The 17,193-nt window shown below is 37.5% G+C and overlaps 2 protein-coding genes and 1 non-coding gene across 3 annotated transcripts; 2 read left to right on the top strand and 1 right to left on the bottom strand.

Annotated features, from left to right (window-relative positions):
* Nucleotides 1–1,792: 1,792 nt before the first annotated feature.
* Nucleotides 1,793–1,899, top strand: LOC127124842 (small nucleolar RNA R71). The gene has a single exon (XR_007804320.1). It is a non-coding gene; the product is annotated as a small nucleolar RNA R71 (small nucleolar RNA).
* A 2,918-nt stretch (nt 1,900–4,817) lies between these two features.
* LOC127122056 (uncharacterized) lies at nt 4,818–5,273 on the bottom strand. The gene has a single exon (XM_051052463.1). The coding sequence runs from the start codon at nt 5,271–5,273 to the stop codon at nt 4,818–4,820; it is 456 nt and encodes a 151-aa protein (XP_050908420.1).
* Nucleotides 5,274–8,981: 3,708 nt separating this feature from the next.
* LOC127118269 (ARF guanine-nucleotide exchange factor GNOM) lies at nt 8,982–15,656 on the top strand. The gene is made up of 3 exons (XM_051048430.1): nt 8,982–9,194; nt 10,178–10,932; nt 11,520–15,656. The coding sequence occupies exons 2-3, from the start codon at nt 10,192–10,194 to the stop codon at nt 15,198–15,200; spliced, it is 4,422 nt and encodes a 1,473-aa protein (XP_050904387.1). The 5' UTR covers nt 8,982–9,194; nt 10,178–10,191; the 3' UTR covers nt 15,201–15,656.
* The last annotated feature ends 1,537 nt before the right edge of the window (nt 15,657–17,193 follow it).

Here is a 17,193-nt window from a genome sequence, read left to right as displayed (position 1 = left end):
TTTCGTTTTGGTATGGTTCATGCCAATTATTGTCTTCAAAGATTGGAGGGATTTGGATTTTCATTATCTCAGAGTACGTGGTTTCTTCCATCTCCATCTCTCTCACGCATTCGTCTATGACATCAAGCAGATAGCAGGTGTCGTCTATAGCTGGCGCTTGTAAGAATTGGGTCAAGATGAATTCAACCTTTTCCTCTCCAACTTTGAATGTCAGCTTACCTCTCTTTACGTCTATTATTGCTCCTGCGGTAGCCAGGAATGGCCTTCCTAGTATGATAGGTGTACTGGCGTCTTCTTTAATGTCCATGATTATGAAATCCGTAGGGATATAAAATTGTCCTACCCGTACGGGGACATTTTCTAGTATACCGACCAGATATTTGATTGAGCGGTCAGCTAATTGAACAGACATCTTTGTCGGTCTTAATTCTCCCATACTGAGCCTTCTACAAATGGTTAAGGGCATTACGCTAATGCTGGCTCCTAGATCGCATAGAGCTTTGTCTATGACAAATTTTCCAATGACACAGGGTATGGAGAAACTACCTAGGTCTTTTAGTTTAGGAGGCATGTTATTCTGGATTATGGCGCTACACTCGGCAGTAAGTGTAACTGTTTCGTCATCCTCAATCTTTTTCTTATTGGATAGGATTTCCTTAAGAAATTTGGCATAGGAGGGCATTTGTGTGATGGCTTATGTAAAGGGTATCGTAATGTTTAGTTGTTTCAGAAGTTCAACAAATTTCCTAAATTGATTCGCAGTTTTAGAACTTTTGAGTCTTTGAGGATACGGAATGGGTGGTTAATAGGGGGTGGAGGCACATAAGGTTTCTCTTTCTCTTCAGCCTCCTGGGTATTATCTTCTGTTTCCTTTGGCTCATTCACCTGCTCAGTTGAGGTTTTATCTTGTTTTTGGTACATGACAGGGTTTTGGAGTCTTGGATCTATGGGTCCATCTACTTCTTTTCCACTCCTCAGTATAACGGCATTTGCATGTCCCTTTGGATTAGGTTGCGGTTGTCCAGGAAATGTTCCAGCTGGAGCGGCTGTAGATGCTTGATGTTGAGCCACTTGTGAAATCTGTGTTTTAAGCATTTTATTGTGGGTGGCTAAGGCGTCTACTTTATTCGCTAGTTGTTTAAGTTGCTCGCTAGTTTGTATGTTTTGGTTCAAGAAGTCCTTATTTGTTTGAGCTTGGGTAGCTATGAAGCTTTCCATCATCAATTCGAGATTTGACTTCCTAGGCATGTTAGGAGCATTACTAGCTGGCTTTTGATATCCAGGCGGAACAGTTGGTGCTTGGCCAGGTGCATACAGGGCATTGTTATTCTTATACGAGAAATTAGGATGGTTTTTCCAACCTGGGTTGTAGGTATTTGAATAGGGATTTCCTTGTGTGTAGTTCACTTGATCGGTTGGGACTCTTGCTAATATTTGACATTCTTGTGCAGTGTGTCCAGGGTTTCCACATCACTCACAGTTTTGAGTTACAGCAGCCACGGTGGCTACGGGTGGTATGGTCAAGTTATCTAATTTTTGGACAAGGGCATCTACCTTTGCATTAGCATGGTCAAGGCTACTGATTTCGTACATTCCACCCTTAGTCTGGGATTTTTCCACTGGAGTTCGTTCACCTCCCCATTGGCAATGGTTTTGGGCCATGTTTTCAATGAGTTGATAGGCTTCGGTGTATGGCTTATCCATAAGTGCACCGCCCACGGCAGCGTTTATTGTAAGTCTTGTGTTATACAGAAGCCCATTATAAAATGTGTGAATGATCACCCAGTCTTCTAGACCGTGATGTGGACATATCCTCATCATGTCCTTATATCTCTCCCATGCTTCGTAGAGAGATTCCACATCTTTTTGCCTGAATCCATTGATTTGAGCTCTCAGCATAGCAGTTTTGCTTGGCGGAAAGTATCGAGATAAGAAGACGTTCTTCAGTTCTTCCCATGTTGTAACGGAGTTGGAGGGAAAGGATTGCAACCAAGCCCAAGCTCTGTCTCTTAGTGAAAAGGGAAAGATGCGTAGTCTTATCGCATCTTGAGATACACCATTCGCTTTTACAGTATCGGCGTACTGCACAAACTTGGTCAGGTGTTCATTAGGATCTTCTGTTGGATTTCCAGCAAATTGATGTTGTTGGACGGCTGATAAGAGTGAGGATTTCAGCTTGAAATCGTTTTTATTAATAGCGGGGGCAACAATGCTGTTGTAAGGTTCTTGTTGAGACGGGGTAGCGTAGAATTTAAGAGGACGATTATGGGGTCCTTCTTCAGCCATGTTTGGTTTTTCTTCTGATTTAGGAGGAAAGAAGATATCGGGAATACCGTACTTTTGTTGATATTCGTGTATTCGGCGTCTCACGTATAGGAAACATTCTAATTCAGGGATTGGTGGTGCTAAGTTATCGCCTTGTGAGCGAGTACTTGGCATATAATCAGGGAAAGAAAGGAGAGAAGATTGGTTTTTTTTACCTTAGTCTATACCGTGCAACGAAAGAATCTCACTATTCGACTAAAATAGTTCCCCGGCAACGGCGCCAAAAACTTGATGCTGATCTGGCTATATATATAAAATATAGTCTGTCGGGTACTTGACTGCAAGTGCACAGTCCGGTCGCTTTAGTTTTAAAAGATATCGATCCCATAGGGACCTATGGTCAAACTAGTGTCACTAACGTCACTTTGTTTAGCTAAGGGAAATGATGAGTAGAAGTTCGGGGGTAATATAGTAAATCTAAGGGGACTTTTTGGTTTAAGAAAGAATTAATGGAAGGAATCAGTATGCAGTGCATTAATTTTCAGGGATTCGATAAGTCACCGGTGAATAGTTTAAATGCCAAATATCTCTCAGTAGAAAATGTTTATTTAAAAGACTTTATCTCACACTTTCGTGGTTGTTGATTCGGCCTATAATTTTAAGTCAGAATGTACGCTCTCGCTGTCCCATTTGAAGTCAAAATTACTTTTTGAAAATAAATAAGTTCTAATTGCTTTTAAAGTGCTCTCGCTGTTTTTCAACTCAATGCCTAATCTTTACTATCCAGCTCGAGCCTCACGCTCTCGCGATTGTTGGTTCTTACCTTAGTTAATTTCCCACTCTCGTGGCAAAGTCGTATTAAATAGCTTTTCACGCTTTTGTGATAAAGTTAATTAAATTTAGATTAAAAACTTCAGCCTAAAAGGTTATTTGAGAAAAAGGGTTTTCACCGGTTATTATTAAATCCCATCAGATTAAGTTGCTACATACCGATACCGGTAGTTTAGCCGGACATATTAAATAAAGCAAACACAAGGCGTAAACAGATCAATATTGCGGCAGACATGCTTATAATAATAAATGGGCAATAACAATAATAATTCAATAAAAACCTGGAGATCGAAGTAACAGAGTGTAGCGATTCTTGGAGTACTTGAGCAGTCCTCCACAAGTGGGTAGGCTTTGCTTCTTCAATACAAATTACTATTAAAATTAAATAAAGCGTAGTAGTTCCCTAGTGTAGGAAACTACTACTATGGCTAACTGGAAAACTAACTGGAAAAAGGGAAACTCTAAAAAGAATGGCGAATACAATAAGGCAACGAAAACAAGGTTGCTGGAAAGAAAAAAATGCTGAAAGCTAGAAAGCTGAAAATTAAATTGCAGAGCGTAAATCTCAAAGTAGGCATCCCCAATTTTTCCCATTTGAATCCTTTATATAGTGTCCATTAGGTCTTAGTAGTTGAGGAAATCAAGGGAGACTTGGTCTTGAGTGAGGAATTCGTGGGAATGAGTTTGTTGGAGGAAATTTAGGCACTTTTGGGTGTTGTGGTTGACTGTTTCAAAGCGCACTTTGTGGCCGCGTGACGCTCGTCATGGGCCTATGACGGTCGTCACAGTCTGGGTCATGACAAGCGTCGTGAATCTGTGACGGTCGTCACATCAGCAAAATCTGCAAACTCTGTTTTTCTGGTTTTTCTGTGCTTTTCAACGTATTTCTTCTTCTTTTTCTTCCTTTTCTTCATTTTGCTCTTTAGTGCATGGAGATTCAAATACCTGCAAAAACAACACGAATACTTGCGCAATAATCGGGATATTAATCGAAATGGTGTGATCTTTGAGTGTAAATTAAGGCAATTATCTGATGTGTTTTCGCGTTATCAGTAGTCAATACACACGCACCAACCGGTAATTGTCCTTGTAGGGATTAACTCATTCTTTTCATTTCTTATAACGGTGGTCCCCCCTTTTTTTGGGACCACATGCACCAGACTCACCCAAGGGCTGTCAGAAATAGGATATATAAGACATGCATCTAACAATTTCACCATCTCTTTCAGAACTACTTCTTTCATTGTTGGGTTGAGTCTTCTCCGCAGTTGGACCACCGATTTGTGGTCTTCTTTCATGAGAATTTTATGCATGTACACAGTAGGGTTAATACCTTTCAAATCCTCAATTGCCCATCCAAAAACATTTTTGTATTTTTTTAGGACTTCAATGAGCTTCTCTTCTTGGATATTCTTGAGGCTCGAATTTATGATAGCTGGGCATTTACCTTCATAATCGAGAAAGACATATTTGAGATTCTCAGGAAGTTGTTTCAACTTTGTTCCCTTCTTGGGCTCTTTATCCTCTTCACTAGTTTGAGGTAGTCATAGATCTTCCCACCGGCGTGGTCGAGATCCTTTCCATGGGGGTTATGCGTCCATCAAGGCCAACACTTCGAATTCCCCGTTGTCCACATCTTTATCACTGTCGAAAATAGACAACTTCAACACTCTCTCCAAAGGTAACTGTGGTGCATTCAAAGGACTATCACACGTCATCACTTAATCCAGAACCTCTATAGTATGACTGGTACAAATATCATCTTTGTACTTCATGGTGTTTCGAACATCAATCTTTAATTCCTCATCATAAACCTTCAGCTCCATAGTCCATTCTTCTATATTGATTAAGCATCTTCCCGTCTCTAAAAAGGGTCTCCCAAGGATGAGAGGGATCTCTTCATCTTCAGGCATTTCTAGAATCACTAAATCCACCGGGAATACAAACTTGTCAATTTTCACTAGAACATCTTCAATAATACCATACGGTTTCTTGACCGAATGATCGGTGAATTGGAGTGTCATCCTGGTATCTTGCACAACCTCTATACCAAGCTTCTTGTAAATTGATAACGACATGAGACTCACACTTGCTCCTAGATCAATAAGAGCCTTTTTGAATGACCTATCTCCAATGGTACAAGGAATAGTGTCTGCTCCTCGATCTTTCTTCTTCATTGGGATCTTCATACCCTACAAAATAGCACTACAAGTTTCAGTTAGACTAATCAGGTTGGTGTCGATGGCACGCCTCTTAGAAATGACGTCCTTCATGAACTTGTCATAAATAGGCATTTGTTCAAGTTCTTCCAACAACGAAATGTTAATCTCTAGCTTCTTGAACAACTCTAGGAACTTCTCAAAGTTTTTCCCATGTTGCCCCTTTTTCTTGTTTCTGGTGGGAAAAGGAAGCTTAACAACCGACTTAGGCTCAATGACTATTTCTTTCACTACTGGTTTCGGTGCCACCAATTCTTCCCTTACAACTTCATTTTCTTTGATCTCAAGATCCACTTCGATCAATTGATCTTCCTCTTCATCCATCTCCTCAACTACTTGATCATATTTACCATTTCTTATTGTCACAACGCTCACATTATTATGCTCTCTAGGATTTGTTACAGTTACACTAGGTAGAGCACCTTGTGCTTAAGAACTCGAGGCTAATTACTGTGCTATTTGACCTATCTGGACTTCAAGATTTTTTATGGATGTTGTGGTGTTTTTCTGATTGTTTCGGGTTTCTTCTTGGAATTGAACATTATGAGTTGTCATTCTTTCAATGGCAATCTCCCAATCAGCTTTCTTAGGGGCTTGTTGTTGCTGCTGTTGTTGATATTGAGTTTGGTATTGACCGTGTTGAAGAGCATTCCCCTTCTGGTCTTTCCATGAGAAGTTGGGATGACTCTTCCAACCCAGATTGTACGTGTTGGAATAGGGATTATTCTGCTTCAAAAATTTGATTTCCTCCACTTGTTGAGGAGTTGCAAAACAATACACCGTTTAGTACGAACTATTACAAATCTCACAACAGACAGTAGGAGCCGGTTGGACCTGTGCCACCTTCAGCTTCTTCTTAACTTCAGCAGCTATAGTATCTTCGATACATATTTTATTAGTTTCCAGCTTTAAATCGATAACCCTTTCGGGGTTACTTTGACATCTATCGTATAACTCTAAGTGCTCATTAGCAGCAATAGCTTCAATGATCTTCTTGACGTTGGTGGCTGTTGAGAAATTAGTAGAGCCACTGGTTGCGATATCAATCAACTATTTGGTCTTTATTTTGAGACCATTCACAAATATCTGCATCTGTTTGGTTGGATCCATATTATGAGTTGGACAGACGACCATGACTCTCTTGAATCTCTTATAGGCGTCTCCCAAAGTTTCCCCGTCCTTCTGCTTAAAATTCAGAATTTCATACCTCTTCCGCAGAAAAACCGACGCTGGAAAATACTCATTCAAGAAGGTTTTTTCCATCTCTTCCCAATATGTGATGCTACCGGCTGGTAGAGAATAAAACCATTCTTCGACTTCTTCCACTAAGGTGAACGACAACATTCTTAACTTCTTGGCTTCTTCGGTGTGACCATCAATTTTTAGAGTGTTACTCATGGTCAGAAACCTCTGCAAATGCTTGTTTGCATCTTCATTTACCTTTCCAATGAAATGCTTCCTTTCAAGCTGATTAATAGTACTAGGATATAACTGGAAATTAGCCACGTTCACTGGTTGATTGACAATTGTTAATCTGCCGGTTGGTGCATTTGCACCTCCGTAGTCACCCAACAGTCTTTCTGGTGGCGGTGGATTCTCCCCCATTGTTTCAATCTCTCTCTCTGAACCTGAATCTGAACCTGAATGAATGGAAGGTTGTTCTTCGTCTGATTCCAGTCTTTCCAATCAAGCTTGTCTGAGTCTTGCCCGCAAAGTTCTTTCAATTTCTGCATCAAAAGGAAAATCAGCTGAGGCCATACCTCGCATATAAATATCAGACACAAATTAGTTGATATTAATCGAAATAAATTATTAAAATAACAGAAAATAAATTTTATTTGCAGAGCAACAAAATTTCAATTGAAATAATTTAAACTTTATATTTGGTAATCCCCGGCAACGGCGCCAAAAACTTGATCGGGAAAATAGCAAGTGTACTATTTTGCCAATATAGTAATAATAGGGATATTTCCCAAAGATCGATCTCGAGGACTGGGCAATAATACAAGTTCAAATTGTGATTCAATTGAACAAAACAAATACTTGGGGTTTTCTAAAAAGTCACTGTATAATGGAATTAGAAAATAAAGCAGAATAAATCTTTTTCACAGTTTATAATAATATGTCAAGGATGGTGTATGAATCTCTCCTGCAATGACTTTGAATGTATATCTCCTTAAACAGTTCAAAATGAGCAATTACCGGATCTTAAAATCATTTCCCCCAAAGACCTCAGAGGAAAACTTTTGGTCATTCATTCTAATCTCTAAGTCCTTAGGCGATTATAATGAAACCAAGTCGTACAAATTAACAAGATAAAACCGGTAACCATAGAGTATCCTTAGCCCTAAGTGATATCAATTTGTTAACCATAGGGTATCAGAAAAATAAGGATTGTTATAAAACCGGTAACCATAGGGTATCCATAGCCCTAAGTGATATCAATTTGTTAATCATAGGGTATTAGAAAAATAAGGATTGTTATAAAGCCGGTAACCATAGGGTATCCCTAGCCCTAAGTGATATCAATTTGTTAACCATAGGGTATCAGAAAAATAAGGATTGTTATATGGTTAACAATTTGTTAATTTGTACGGCTTGGTTTCATTATAATCGCCTAAGGACTTAGAGATTAGAATGAATGATCAAAGGTTTCCCTATGAGGTCTTGGGGAAAAATAATTTTAAGATCCGATAATTGCTCATTTTGAACTGTTTAAGGAGATATACATTCAAAGTCATTGCAGGAGAGATTCATACACCATCCTTGACATATTATTATAAACTGTGAAAAATATTTATTCCGCTTTATTTTCTAATTCCCTTATACAGTGACTTTTTACAAAACCCCAATTACTTGTTTTGTTCAATTGAATCACAATTTGAACTTGTATTGCTGCGCAGTCCTCAAGATCGATCTTTGGGAAATATCCCTATTATTATTACATTGGCAAAATAATACACTTGTTATTTTCCCGATCAAATTTTTTGCACCGCTGCCGGGGACGTCCGATTCCCTTGGCGAGTCCTTCGGTATTCTTGCTTACACCTGAAACCAATAAAACTACCATAAGGGGACATAAAATGGAGTATAATGACGCAAACCAAAGATAATTATCAAACTGAAATAAAAATGCAAACATCTAATTTACTAAACAGAATAACAAAATAGGTAGAATAATGTGTTACCGACTTCGTGAAATTGTGTCGAATGAGTGTCAGAAAACAAATAGAATTGGAGACCGATCAATATACCGTACTAATATAAAACATTATTAAAATATATACATGATCCGATTTTAAAAAATTAAATTAAAATTTAATTCGATCCTGATGATTTAATTTTAAATATTGTTAAATCAATTTAGAGTTTTAATTTAGATAATTTTAGATTTGAACCTCCGAAAAAAAGAACTTAAAATTATACTATGTTAATGAGTTTAATTGATATCAGAATAATTTTTTTTATATAATCACTCAATAAGAAATTATCAATATATTAAATCATTTAAATTATTCTAATAATATTACGATACGCGTCCTTCATTTTTTATTTTTTCTGTATTAATTATCATATTAATTAAAAAATTTAAATGGAAAATCAATATTTATATAGGAAAACAAAAAAAAAGAGTAATAATAAAGTAATTTGCCATTGGAGTGGTAATCTAAATCATAATAAATTCATAAAATAGTGTCGAAAATACAAAAATTGAATGAAAAAAAATTGGTGATATTTTTGTCATAATTTGTTGTGTGTGCAAGAGAGAGTGAAAAAGGGGAACCTGTTATTGTGAAGATTTAGATTTGAAGTAGCACAAAAGCATGATTTCAATGCAACACACCAGCTCCGATTTTTGACCTAACTCTCACGATCTCGGTAACCTTCTTCCCTCTTCTTCATCTGCCACTGTTTTCATTTCCACCATTAAGATTAAATTTTCAATGTTGATATTCGTTTTCTTTTGTGTAAGTGTCCAAATCAAAGGTTTATCATGCTGTTTGGGAGTCTTTTATTTCAATTGGGCTATGTCCCAATTGATCATTAAATTCGTTGTTACTGTTCAATTAAATTGATTCAATCTAAAATTGTTTATTTCATTCTAGATCTAAGGGTTTTGTTTAGAGAGTTTGTGGTTGAATTGAACTTAATTTGAGAATTTTCACCTGAAGTTGTATTTTTGCGGAGGAATCAGTGAGTGATGTAGTTGCTGGTTGGAGTAGCTTGTTGTTCCAGGTGAATTTCAGTGTAATGATGGTTTTATAATGGAGAGAGTTGAAGCAGTGTTGGTTTGATTTCAACATGTATAGGTGATTGGTGATAAAGTTGAATTTGTTTGCGCGTAATTAGAGCTTTGAACTGCGGTGTTGTCAATGGCAGATTGCAGAAAATATTTTTCTACAAGTTTCTGTTTCACAACAGTTTGTCTTGAGTTGTGTATCATGGAACAATACCGGTTTGTTAAAATTCCAATATGCTATGGTGCTATAGCGCTACCATAGCTGCTATTCAATAGTAGTGCTTCATGTTCATGTATGTATGTTATATATTGTCTTGAAGAGTTTCTATGAAGTTTTGGTTGACACTCAAACTTTGTTTTATATTTTAAACCTTGTTGATTTGATATTGGAATTTTTGTGTTTCTTATGCTTCACTTTGACATGTGGATATCCAAATTGCCTTGTAATTGTATTGGTTGTCTGTTTCAAAATTGCTTTTCATTGGGTTGTGTTTCTTATGCTTCACTTTGACATGTGGATATCCAAATTGCGTTGTAATTGTATTGGTTGTCTGTTTCAAAGTTGCTTTTCTTTGGGTTGTGTTTCATTTTCAGAATTGTTTTTTTGGTGAATGTCAAACAGGTTTGCTTGGCAAAATGGAACATACAAAGTTGGAAATGCAAACTGGTATTGATACAATGGAAGAGGAAGCTGGGCAGTGTGGTGCTGGATATCTTAGCAGAACTACTGTGGCGTGCATGATCAATGCAGAAATTGGTGCTGTTTTGGCAGTCATGCGAAGAAATGTTAGATGGGGTGTTCATTATATGTCAGACGAAGATCAATTGGAGCACTCTCTTGTTCAGTCTTTAAAGAACTTAAGGAAGCAGATTTTTTTGTGGCAGAGTCATTGGCATGTCATAGACCCTGTCTTGTATCTCCAGCCTTTTCTGGATGTGATTCAATCAGATGAAACTGGCGCACCAATTACTGGTGTTGCTCTGTCGTCTGTTTACAAGATCTTAACTCTGGATGTAATTGATCAGAACACTGTCAATGTTGGGGATGCCATGCACTTGGTAGTTGATGCTGTCACAAGTTGTAGATTTGAGGTGACTGATCCAGGATCAGAAGAAGTGGTATTAATGAAGATATTACAAGCTTTTTTGGCATGTGTGAAAAGTAAAGCATCTGTAATGCTGAGTAACCAGCATATTTGCACCATAGTAAACACTTGTTTCCGTATAGTTCATCAAGCAGGAACCAAAAGTGAGTTGTTGCAGAGGATAGCACGCTACACAATGCATGAACTTGTTCGGTCTATCTTCTGTCACCTTCAAGACATTGACGTTACAGAGCATGCATTTGTAAATGGGAGCACTGCTTTAAAAGAAAAGGTAAAAATATTGTTTTACCTTTGTCCTGTTGCATGCAAATCACTTTTATCTGTGGCAATTTCAAACGGTTGCTACTTGTTAGCGAGGAACATGATTGTCAGGAGAAATAGGGATCTTAGGGTGGTGGTACAATTCAAATTTATGCTAAATTTTTTTTATCAATAATGTTATTTTTGTTCACTTATTCTCAGCTGACAAATCTGAAATCATTGAAACTTAAAACTTATTTTCTCTTACATAATTGTTTATCATCCATATGATATGCTATATGACTTCAACTTTATTGCAATCATCCTAAAACAACCTAAACCACTCAATAAAATCCTTAAATATATCATCGAGTAGAATTCCATGAAACTGATAAGAAACTAAGATATAAACGGGAAATAACATTGAGAGTGATTGTTACAGCCTGTGTTTGTATTTTTACTAGTTAGGGGTTTGAGAGATTGCCTTGATGAATGCAAATACTGATATTTTTACTGTCAATATTGCAAACTGATTTGCTGGTGCAAAATTTGAGAGAGGGAACATGTATAAATAAACTTGGGTATCTAATAACTTATAGTTTTTTCTTTGAGGGACAGATTGATGGTGTGAAAAATGAGCATCATTCTACAAACACACAATTGGAAAATGGTAGCTTGATTTCTGCAAGTGATAGTCAATCTGTGTCCACAGGCATTGCTTCTAATATTATGAGTGATGCGGCAGCAATTTTAGTGGATGTAAACACAGCTGCAAGCAGTGGCAAGGAGACTGATCTGAATGAACAGCTCATGAATGAACCACATGGGATTCCCTGCATGCTGGAAATATTTCACTTCTTGTGTTCACTGTTGAACGTTGCTGAGCATATGGGAATGAGTCCTCGATCAAACACAATAGCATTTGATGAAGATGTTCCTCTTTTTGCCTTAACTTTGATTAATTCAGCCATAGAATTGGGAGGTTCTTCTTTTCACCGACACCCTAGGTTGTTGAGCATAATTCAGGATGAATTATTCTGTAATCTTATGCAATTTGGTTTGTCAATGAGCCCCCTTGTACTTTCCATGGTAAGTAGCATTGTTTTAAATTTGTATCATCATCTTCGTACAGAACTCAAGTTACAGCTAGAAGCATTTTTTTCTTGTGTAATTTTGAGACTTGCACAAAGCAAATATGGGGCTTCATATCAACAACAGGAAGTAGCCATGGAGGCACTTGTTGACTTCTGCAGGCAAAAAGCATTTGTGGTGGAGATGTATGCTAACTTTGATTGTGACACAACTTGCAGTAATATCTTTGAAGACATTGCTAATTTGTTGTCCAAGAGTGCATTTCCTGTGAACAGTCCATTATCTTCCTTAAATATTCTTGCTTTGGATGGTCTAATTGCCATCATACAAGGAATGGCTGAAAGGATAGGTAAAGGATCTTTGAGTTCAGCACATTCTGTTGAGAATCTTGAAGAGTACACTCCATTCTGGCTTGAAAATTGTGAAAACTTCACCGATCCAAATAATTGGGTTCCTTTTGTTGGTCGAAGAAAGCACTTCAAGAAAAGGTTGATGATTGGAGCCGATCATTTTAATCGTGATGCCAAGAAAGGTCTTCAGTTTCTCCAAGGAGTACATCTTTTGCCCGACAAACTTGATCCCCAAAGTGTTGCCTCCTTTTTCAGGTACACTACTGGGTTGGATAAGAATCTCATTGGTGATTACCTTGGAAACCATGACGAGTTCTGTGTTCAGGTTCTTCATGAATTTGCTAGAACATTTGATTTCAAAGACATGGCAGTAGATACAGCTCTGCGTATATTTTTGGAGACTTTCAGACTGCCTGGAGAATCACAGAAGATTCAGAGGGTGCTAGAAGCCTTCTCAGATAGATATTATGAGCAGTCACCACATATCCTAGCTAACAAGGATGCCGCTCTCTTGTTATCATATTCAATTATATTGCTTAATACAGATCATCACAATTCCCAGGTCAAAAAGAAGATGACAGAAGAAGATTTTGTCCGAAATAATAGGCAAATAAATGGTGGCAATGATCTACCCCGAGAAGTCCTGTCTGGGCTATATCACTCAATTTGTAAAAGCGAGATCCGGACAACTCCTGAGCAAGGTTCCGCTTTTCCTGAAATGACCCCAAGTCGTTGGATTTATCTCATAAACAAGTCAAAAGACACAGCTCCCTTCATTGTTTCTGATTGCAGAGCACACCTTGATTATGATATGTTTGCCATATTGTCCGGCCCAACAGTTGCTGCCATTTCTGTGGTATTTGACAATGCTGAAACTGAAGAGGTGTATCAAATATGTATAGATGGATTCTTAGCTGTTGCAAAGGTATCAGCCTATTATCATCTTGAAAGTGTACTAGATGATTTGGTTGTGTCGCTTTGTAAGTTCGTTACTATTTTGGATCCTTTATCTCCCGAGGAGTCAATTTTAGCCTTCGGAGAGGACACAAAAGCAAGAATGGCAACTGAGACTGTTTTTACTATTGCGAATAGGTATGGTGATTACATCCGCACAGGATGGAGGAATATTCTTGATTGTATTTTAAAATTTCAGAAGTTAGGTCTTCTTCCTTCTCAAATGGCCAATGATGCGGCCGAAGAGTCAGAAACTTCCACAGAAACTGGGAGTGGGAAAAGCTATGCTAACTCTTTATCTTCATCTCAGCTTTTATCTGTTAGTACTCCAAAGAGATCTTCAGGATTGATCAGCAGGTTTAGTCAACTCTTATATCTTGGTGCTGAAGAGACAAAATCAGTACCATCTGAAGAACAAGTTGCTGCTCAACAATGTTCCCTTCAAACAATTCAAAAGTGTCACATTGAGAGCATATTTACTGAGAGTAAGTTTTTGCAAGCTGAATCTCTATTGCACCTTGCTAAAGCACTCAAAAGCGCAGGAGTGAAACCGAAGAAAGGGAACAACACATTTGAGGATGAAGATACTTCAGTTTTCTGCTTGGAGTTACTGGTAGCAATCACTCTGAATAACCGAGATAGAATTGAGCTTCTTTGGCCGGATGTTTATGAGCATATTTCCAATATTGTGCAATCAACCGTGATGCCTTGTGCACAGGTAGAGAAGGCTGTCTTTGGACTCTTAAGGATTTGCCATCGCTTACTTCCTTACAAAGAGAACATTACTGATGAACTTTTGAGGTCCCTGCAACTTGTCCTGAAGCTTGACGCACGGGTCGCTGACACATACTATGAACAGATTACACAGGAAGTTAGTAACCTTGTGAAGGCAAATGCTTCTCATATTAGATCTCAGTTAGGGTGGCGGACAATAACATCGCTGCTTTCCATCACTGCTAGACACTTGGAATCGTCCGAGGCTGGATTTGATGCATTGTTTTTCATTATGTCAGATGGAGCCCACATACTCCCAGCTAATTTTGTTCTCTGTGTAGATGCTGCAAAGCAATTTGCCGAGTCTCGTGTTGGACAGGTTGAGCGGTCTGTAGTGGCACTTGATCTAATGACAGGGTCTGTCAATTGTCTTGAGAAGTGGACTAATGATGCTAAGCAAGCAATGACAGAAGAAGAAGTGGCAAAGATGTTGCAGGATATTGGGGATATGTGGTTGAGGCTCATACAAGGACTAAAAAAACTATGTTTGGACCAAAGAGAAGAGGTTCGAAACCATGCGTTGTTATCGTTGCAGAATTGCTTAACAGGATCAGTTGGGATTCATCTTCCACATGGCTTGTGGTTACAATGTTTTGATCAAGTGATCTTCACCGTGCTTGATGACTTGCTTGAAATTTCTCAGACACACTCTCAAAAGGACTACCGGAACATGGAAGGAACACTTATTCTTGCCTTGAAGCTCTTGTCTAAAGTTTTTCTCTTGTTACTCCAAGACCTATCACAATCTACAGACTTCAGCAAATTATGGTTGGGTGCGTTAAATCGTTTCGAAATATTTATGAAGGTGAAAATTAGGGGAAGGAGAAGCGAGAAGCTTCAAGAGCTTGTACCCGAGCTTCTCAAGAACACTTTACTTGTTATGAAAGCAGGACGCATACTAGAGCGAAGCAGTAGTAATGGTGATGGAAATAGTTTATGGGAACTAACATGGCTGCATATAAATAATATCGCCCCATCGTTACAAACCGAGGTGTTCCCTGAGCAAGATTCAAAGCAATTGGAGCAGAAACAGACTGAACAAGTGGGAGATAGAGGGTCTGCTGAAAATGTTTCCGTGCATTCAAATGAAGCAGCAGACCAAGATGGTAATGGTAATGGTATCGGTTAATCATAGGTGCAGTGCTGCTGTAGCTACCTGATTCGGTTTTTCTGTGTCCCTATGAACCCATGATCTCAGTCCTTCATTGGTTTTTCAGTTTGGAGGTTTTCTGGGTTCTCTCATAAACCAATTATGCAGAACATATACCAGAGATGTCATTCAGATCATCAATAGGATGCTTGCTTGATTGATGCTGGTAAGATTTTTGGTTGAAGATATGTTATAGCTTGTGAAACATTTAGAGTGCTCCACTTTGTAGTATTTGATGGTCCTCATAGTCATAGATATCACTCCCCTCTCCTTGAGTTTACGCCTGAGCCGGTTAACTGCAAATTTATTGGAGGTTTTTTCTTACTTAAATTGTACAGAACTTGATATTGCTACTACCTCTTAGCCACTAGATGCGAGGTATGTTACAAACAACAAAAGTTTTGAAATTGTCATAAATGTGTATTTGAATGTCCATGATTATGCATTCATTTGATTTTTACCTCAGAGAAAGGTATTGCTTAAAACCGACTCCGTCCTGTTGCCATATCTAAGTAGCAGAGAATTTGTATTTACACCCTTTATTTTTCTAATGCACCCCACAATTCTAACTTATATTTTTGTTCAATATACCCTTCATTTTTTTTCTTCCAATTTATGAGTTGTTAAAGAAAAATCCGGAGTTCAAATCTTGACTAATCAGACTTTACTTATCTTCCGGCCGAACTTTAGATTATCATGACTCATTGCCCAAAAGCTCGAAATCAGTCTATAAATCTTAATTCAACCGATAGAAGCTGATATGATATTGTTAGGTTGGATGCCATCATCAGGATTTGAACTCTGAACTCTGATGCTCATAATTGTGTGTGAGTTTCTACTGAATAGTTTCATTTCATCTAAAAATAAAACCTCAATATCAATGCTTAGTAATAAAACAAGTTCAATACTAATGTGATCACATTTGTCGTATCTTAAATGGCTTCTTGTTCCAAATGTGCAGGCACATGAACATAAATACATTAGGTTGCTTTAATATCACTTTATGTCACCACAAATGACAAATTAGAGCCACATTATTTCTCTCTTGGTAACTTGTATTGTACATGGCACTTGTTCTTTCTATTTAAGTACAAAAATTGGATAATAATATAATTGAGTCATCTAAACTCAAAGTCTAACTGATATAGTCAAACTAACTAATATATTGAAATGATATAATTATTAATTAAGCCCTTAAGTTGTTTGCAATAATACTCCTTCCAAGAAAAGTCCACACCAAACATAAAATAAAACACCAACAAGAACTTAGTGCCAATTTGCATTACATGATTCGAAAATGATTTGTTTGAACATGTAGTGTCACACGTGTGAATGATCCAAACATTTTTTGTTTCTTTCGTTGGATGGACTTGTGAGTTTATTATAAATGCCATCACGTGTGTAGCTTGTGGATGATCAGTGCCTCTGTTCTGTGGTATAAAAAAATAATGGAAAATTACTCTGTTTGGAAGATTGTAAAAAGAGGTTATTTGAGTAGTGGTGTTTGTATATAGGAAAGAGGGAAGAAGAAGAATAAGGTAGTGAAGTGTCATATATCAAAGTTACTATCACAACCAATGAGTAGATTAATTATAGGATGAAATGTCTGTTTAGTTGTTTTCAATGTCAAAACTCCTCCTACACACGTGCTAGGTAGCTTCTATTGTCAGATCCACCTCTACTCTCTCATCGTCTCAACTGCATATTTCAACTTCAACTTCTACTTGGAAAAAAAATATGAGAAATAGTACACTGTTATAAAATTAAATTTCACACTCCATATGGTAAAAACCATCCATCATAATAAATAAAAATAATTTGGTATATGTAGTATCTAAGTAGAGTACTCCAAGTATTTGAAATCCAATATCATAGGATTAAAAATTAGGGGAAAATTTGATATTTTAAAATTGTGTTTTATATATATATATATATATATATATATATATATATATATATATATTATTAGTAA

The sequence above is a fragment of the Lathyrus oleraceus genome, chromosome 2 (assembly GCF_024323335.1).
Source record: "Lathyrus oleraceus cultivar Zhongwan6 chromosome 2, CAAS_Psat_ZW6_1.0, whole genome shotgun sequence".
Taxonomy (NCBI): Eukaryota; Viridiplantae; Streptophyta; class Magnoliopsida; order Fabales; family Fabaceae; genus Lathyrus; species Lathyrus oleraceus.
This window is presented reverse-complemented; position numbering and strand designations above follow the sequence as displayed.

Excerpts from the sequence above, each read along its gene's own strand:
- LOC127122056 (XM_051052463.1), bottom strand. The coding sequence starts at position 5,273 with ATGAAGAAGAAAGATCGAGGAGCAGACACTATTCCTTGTACCATTGGA.
- LOC127118269 (XM_051048430.1), top strand. The coding sequence starts at position 10,192 with ATGGAACATACAAAGTTGGAAATGCAAACTGGTATTGATACAATGGAA. Across the intron at positions 10,933-11,519 it reads GCACTGCTTTAAAAGAAAAG|ATTGATGGTGTGAAAAATGA; the intron begins GTAAAAATATTG and ends TTTGAGGGACAG.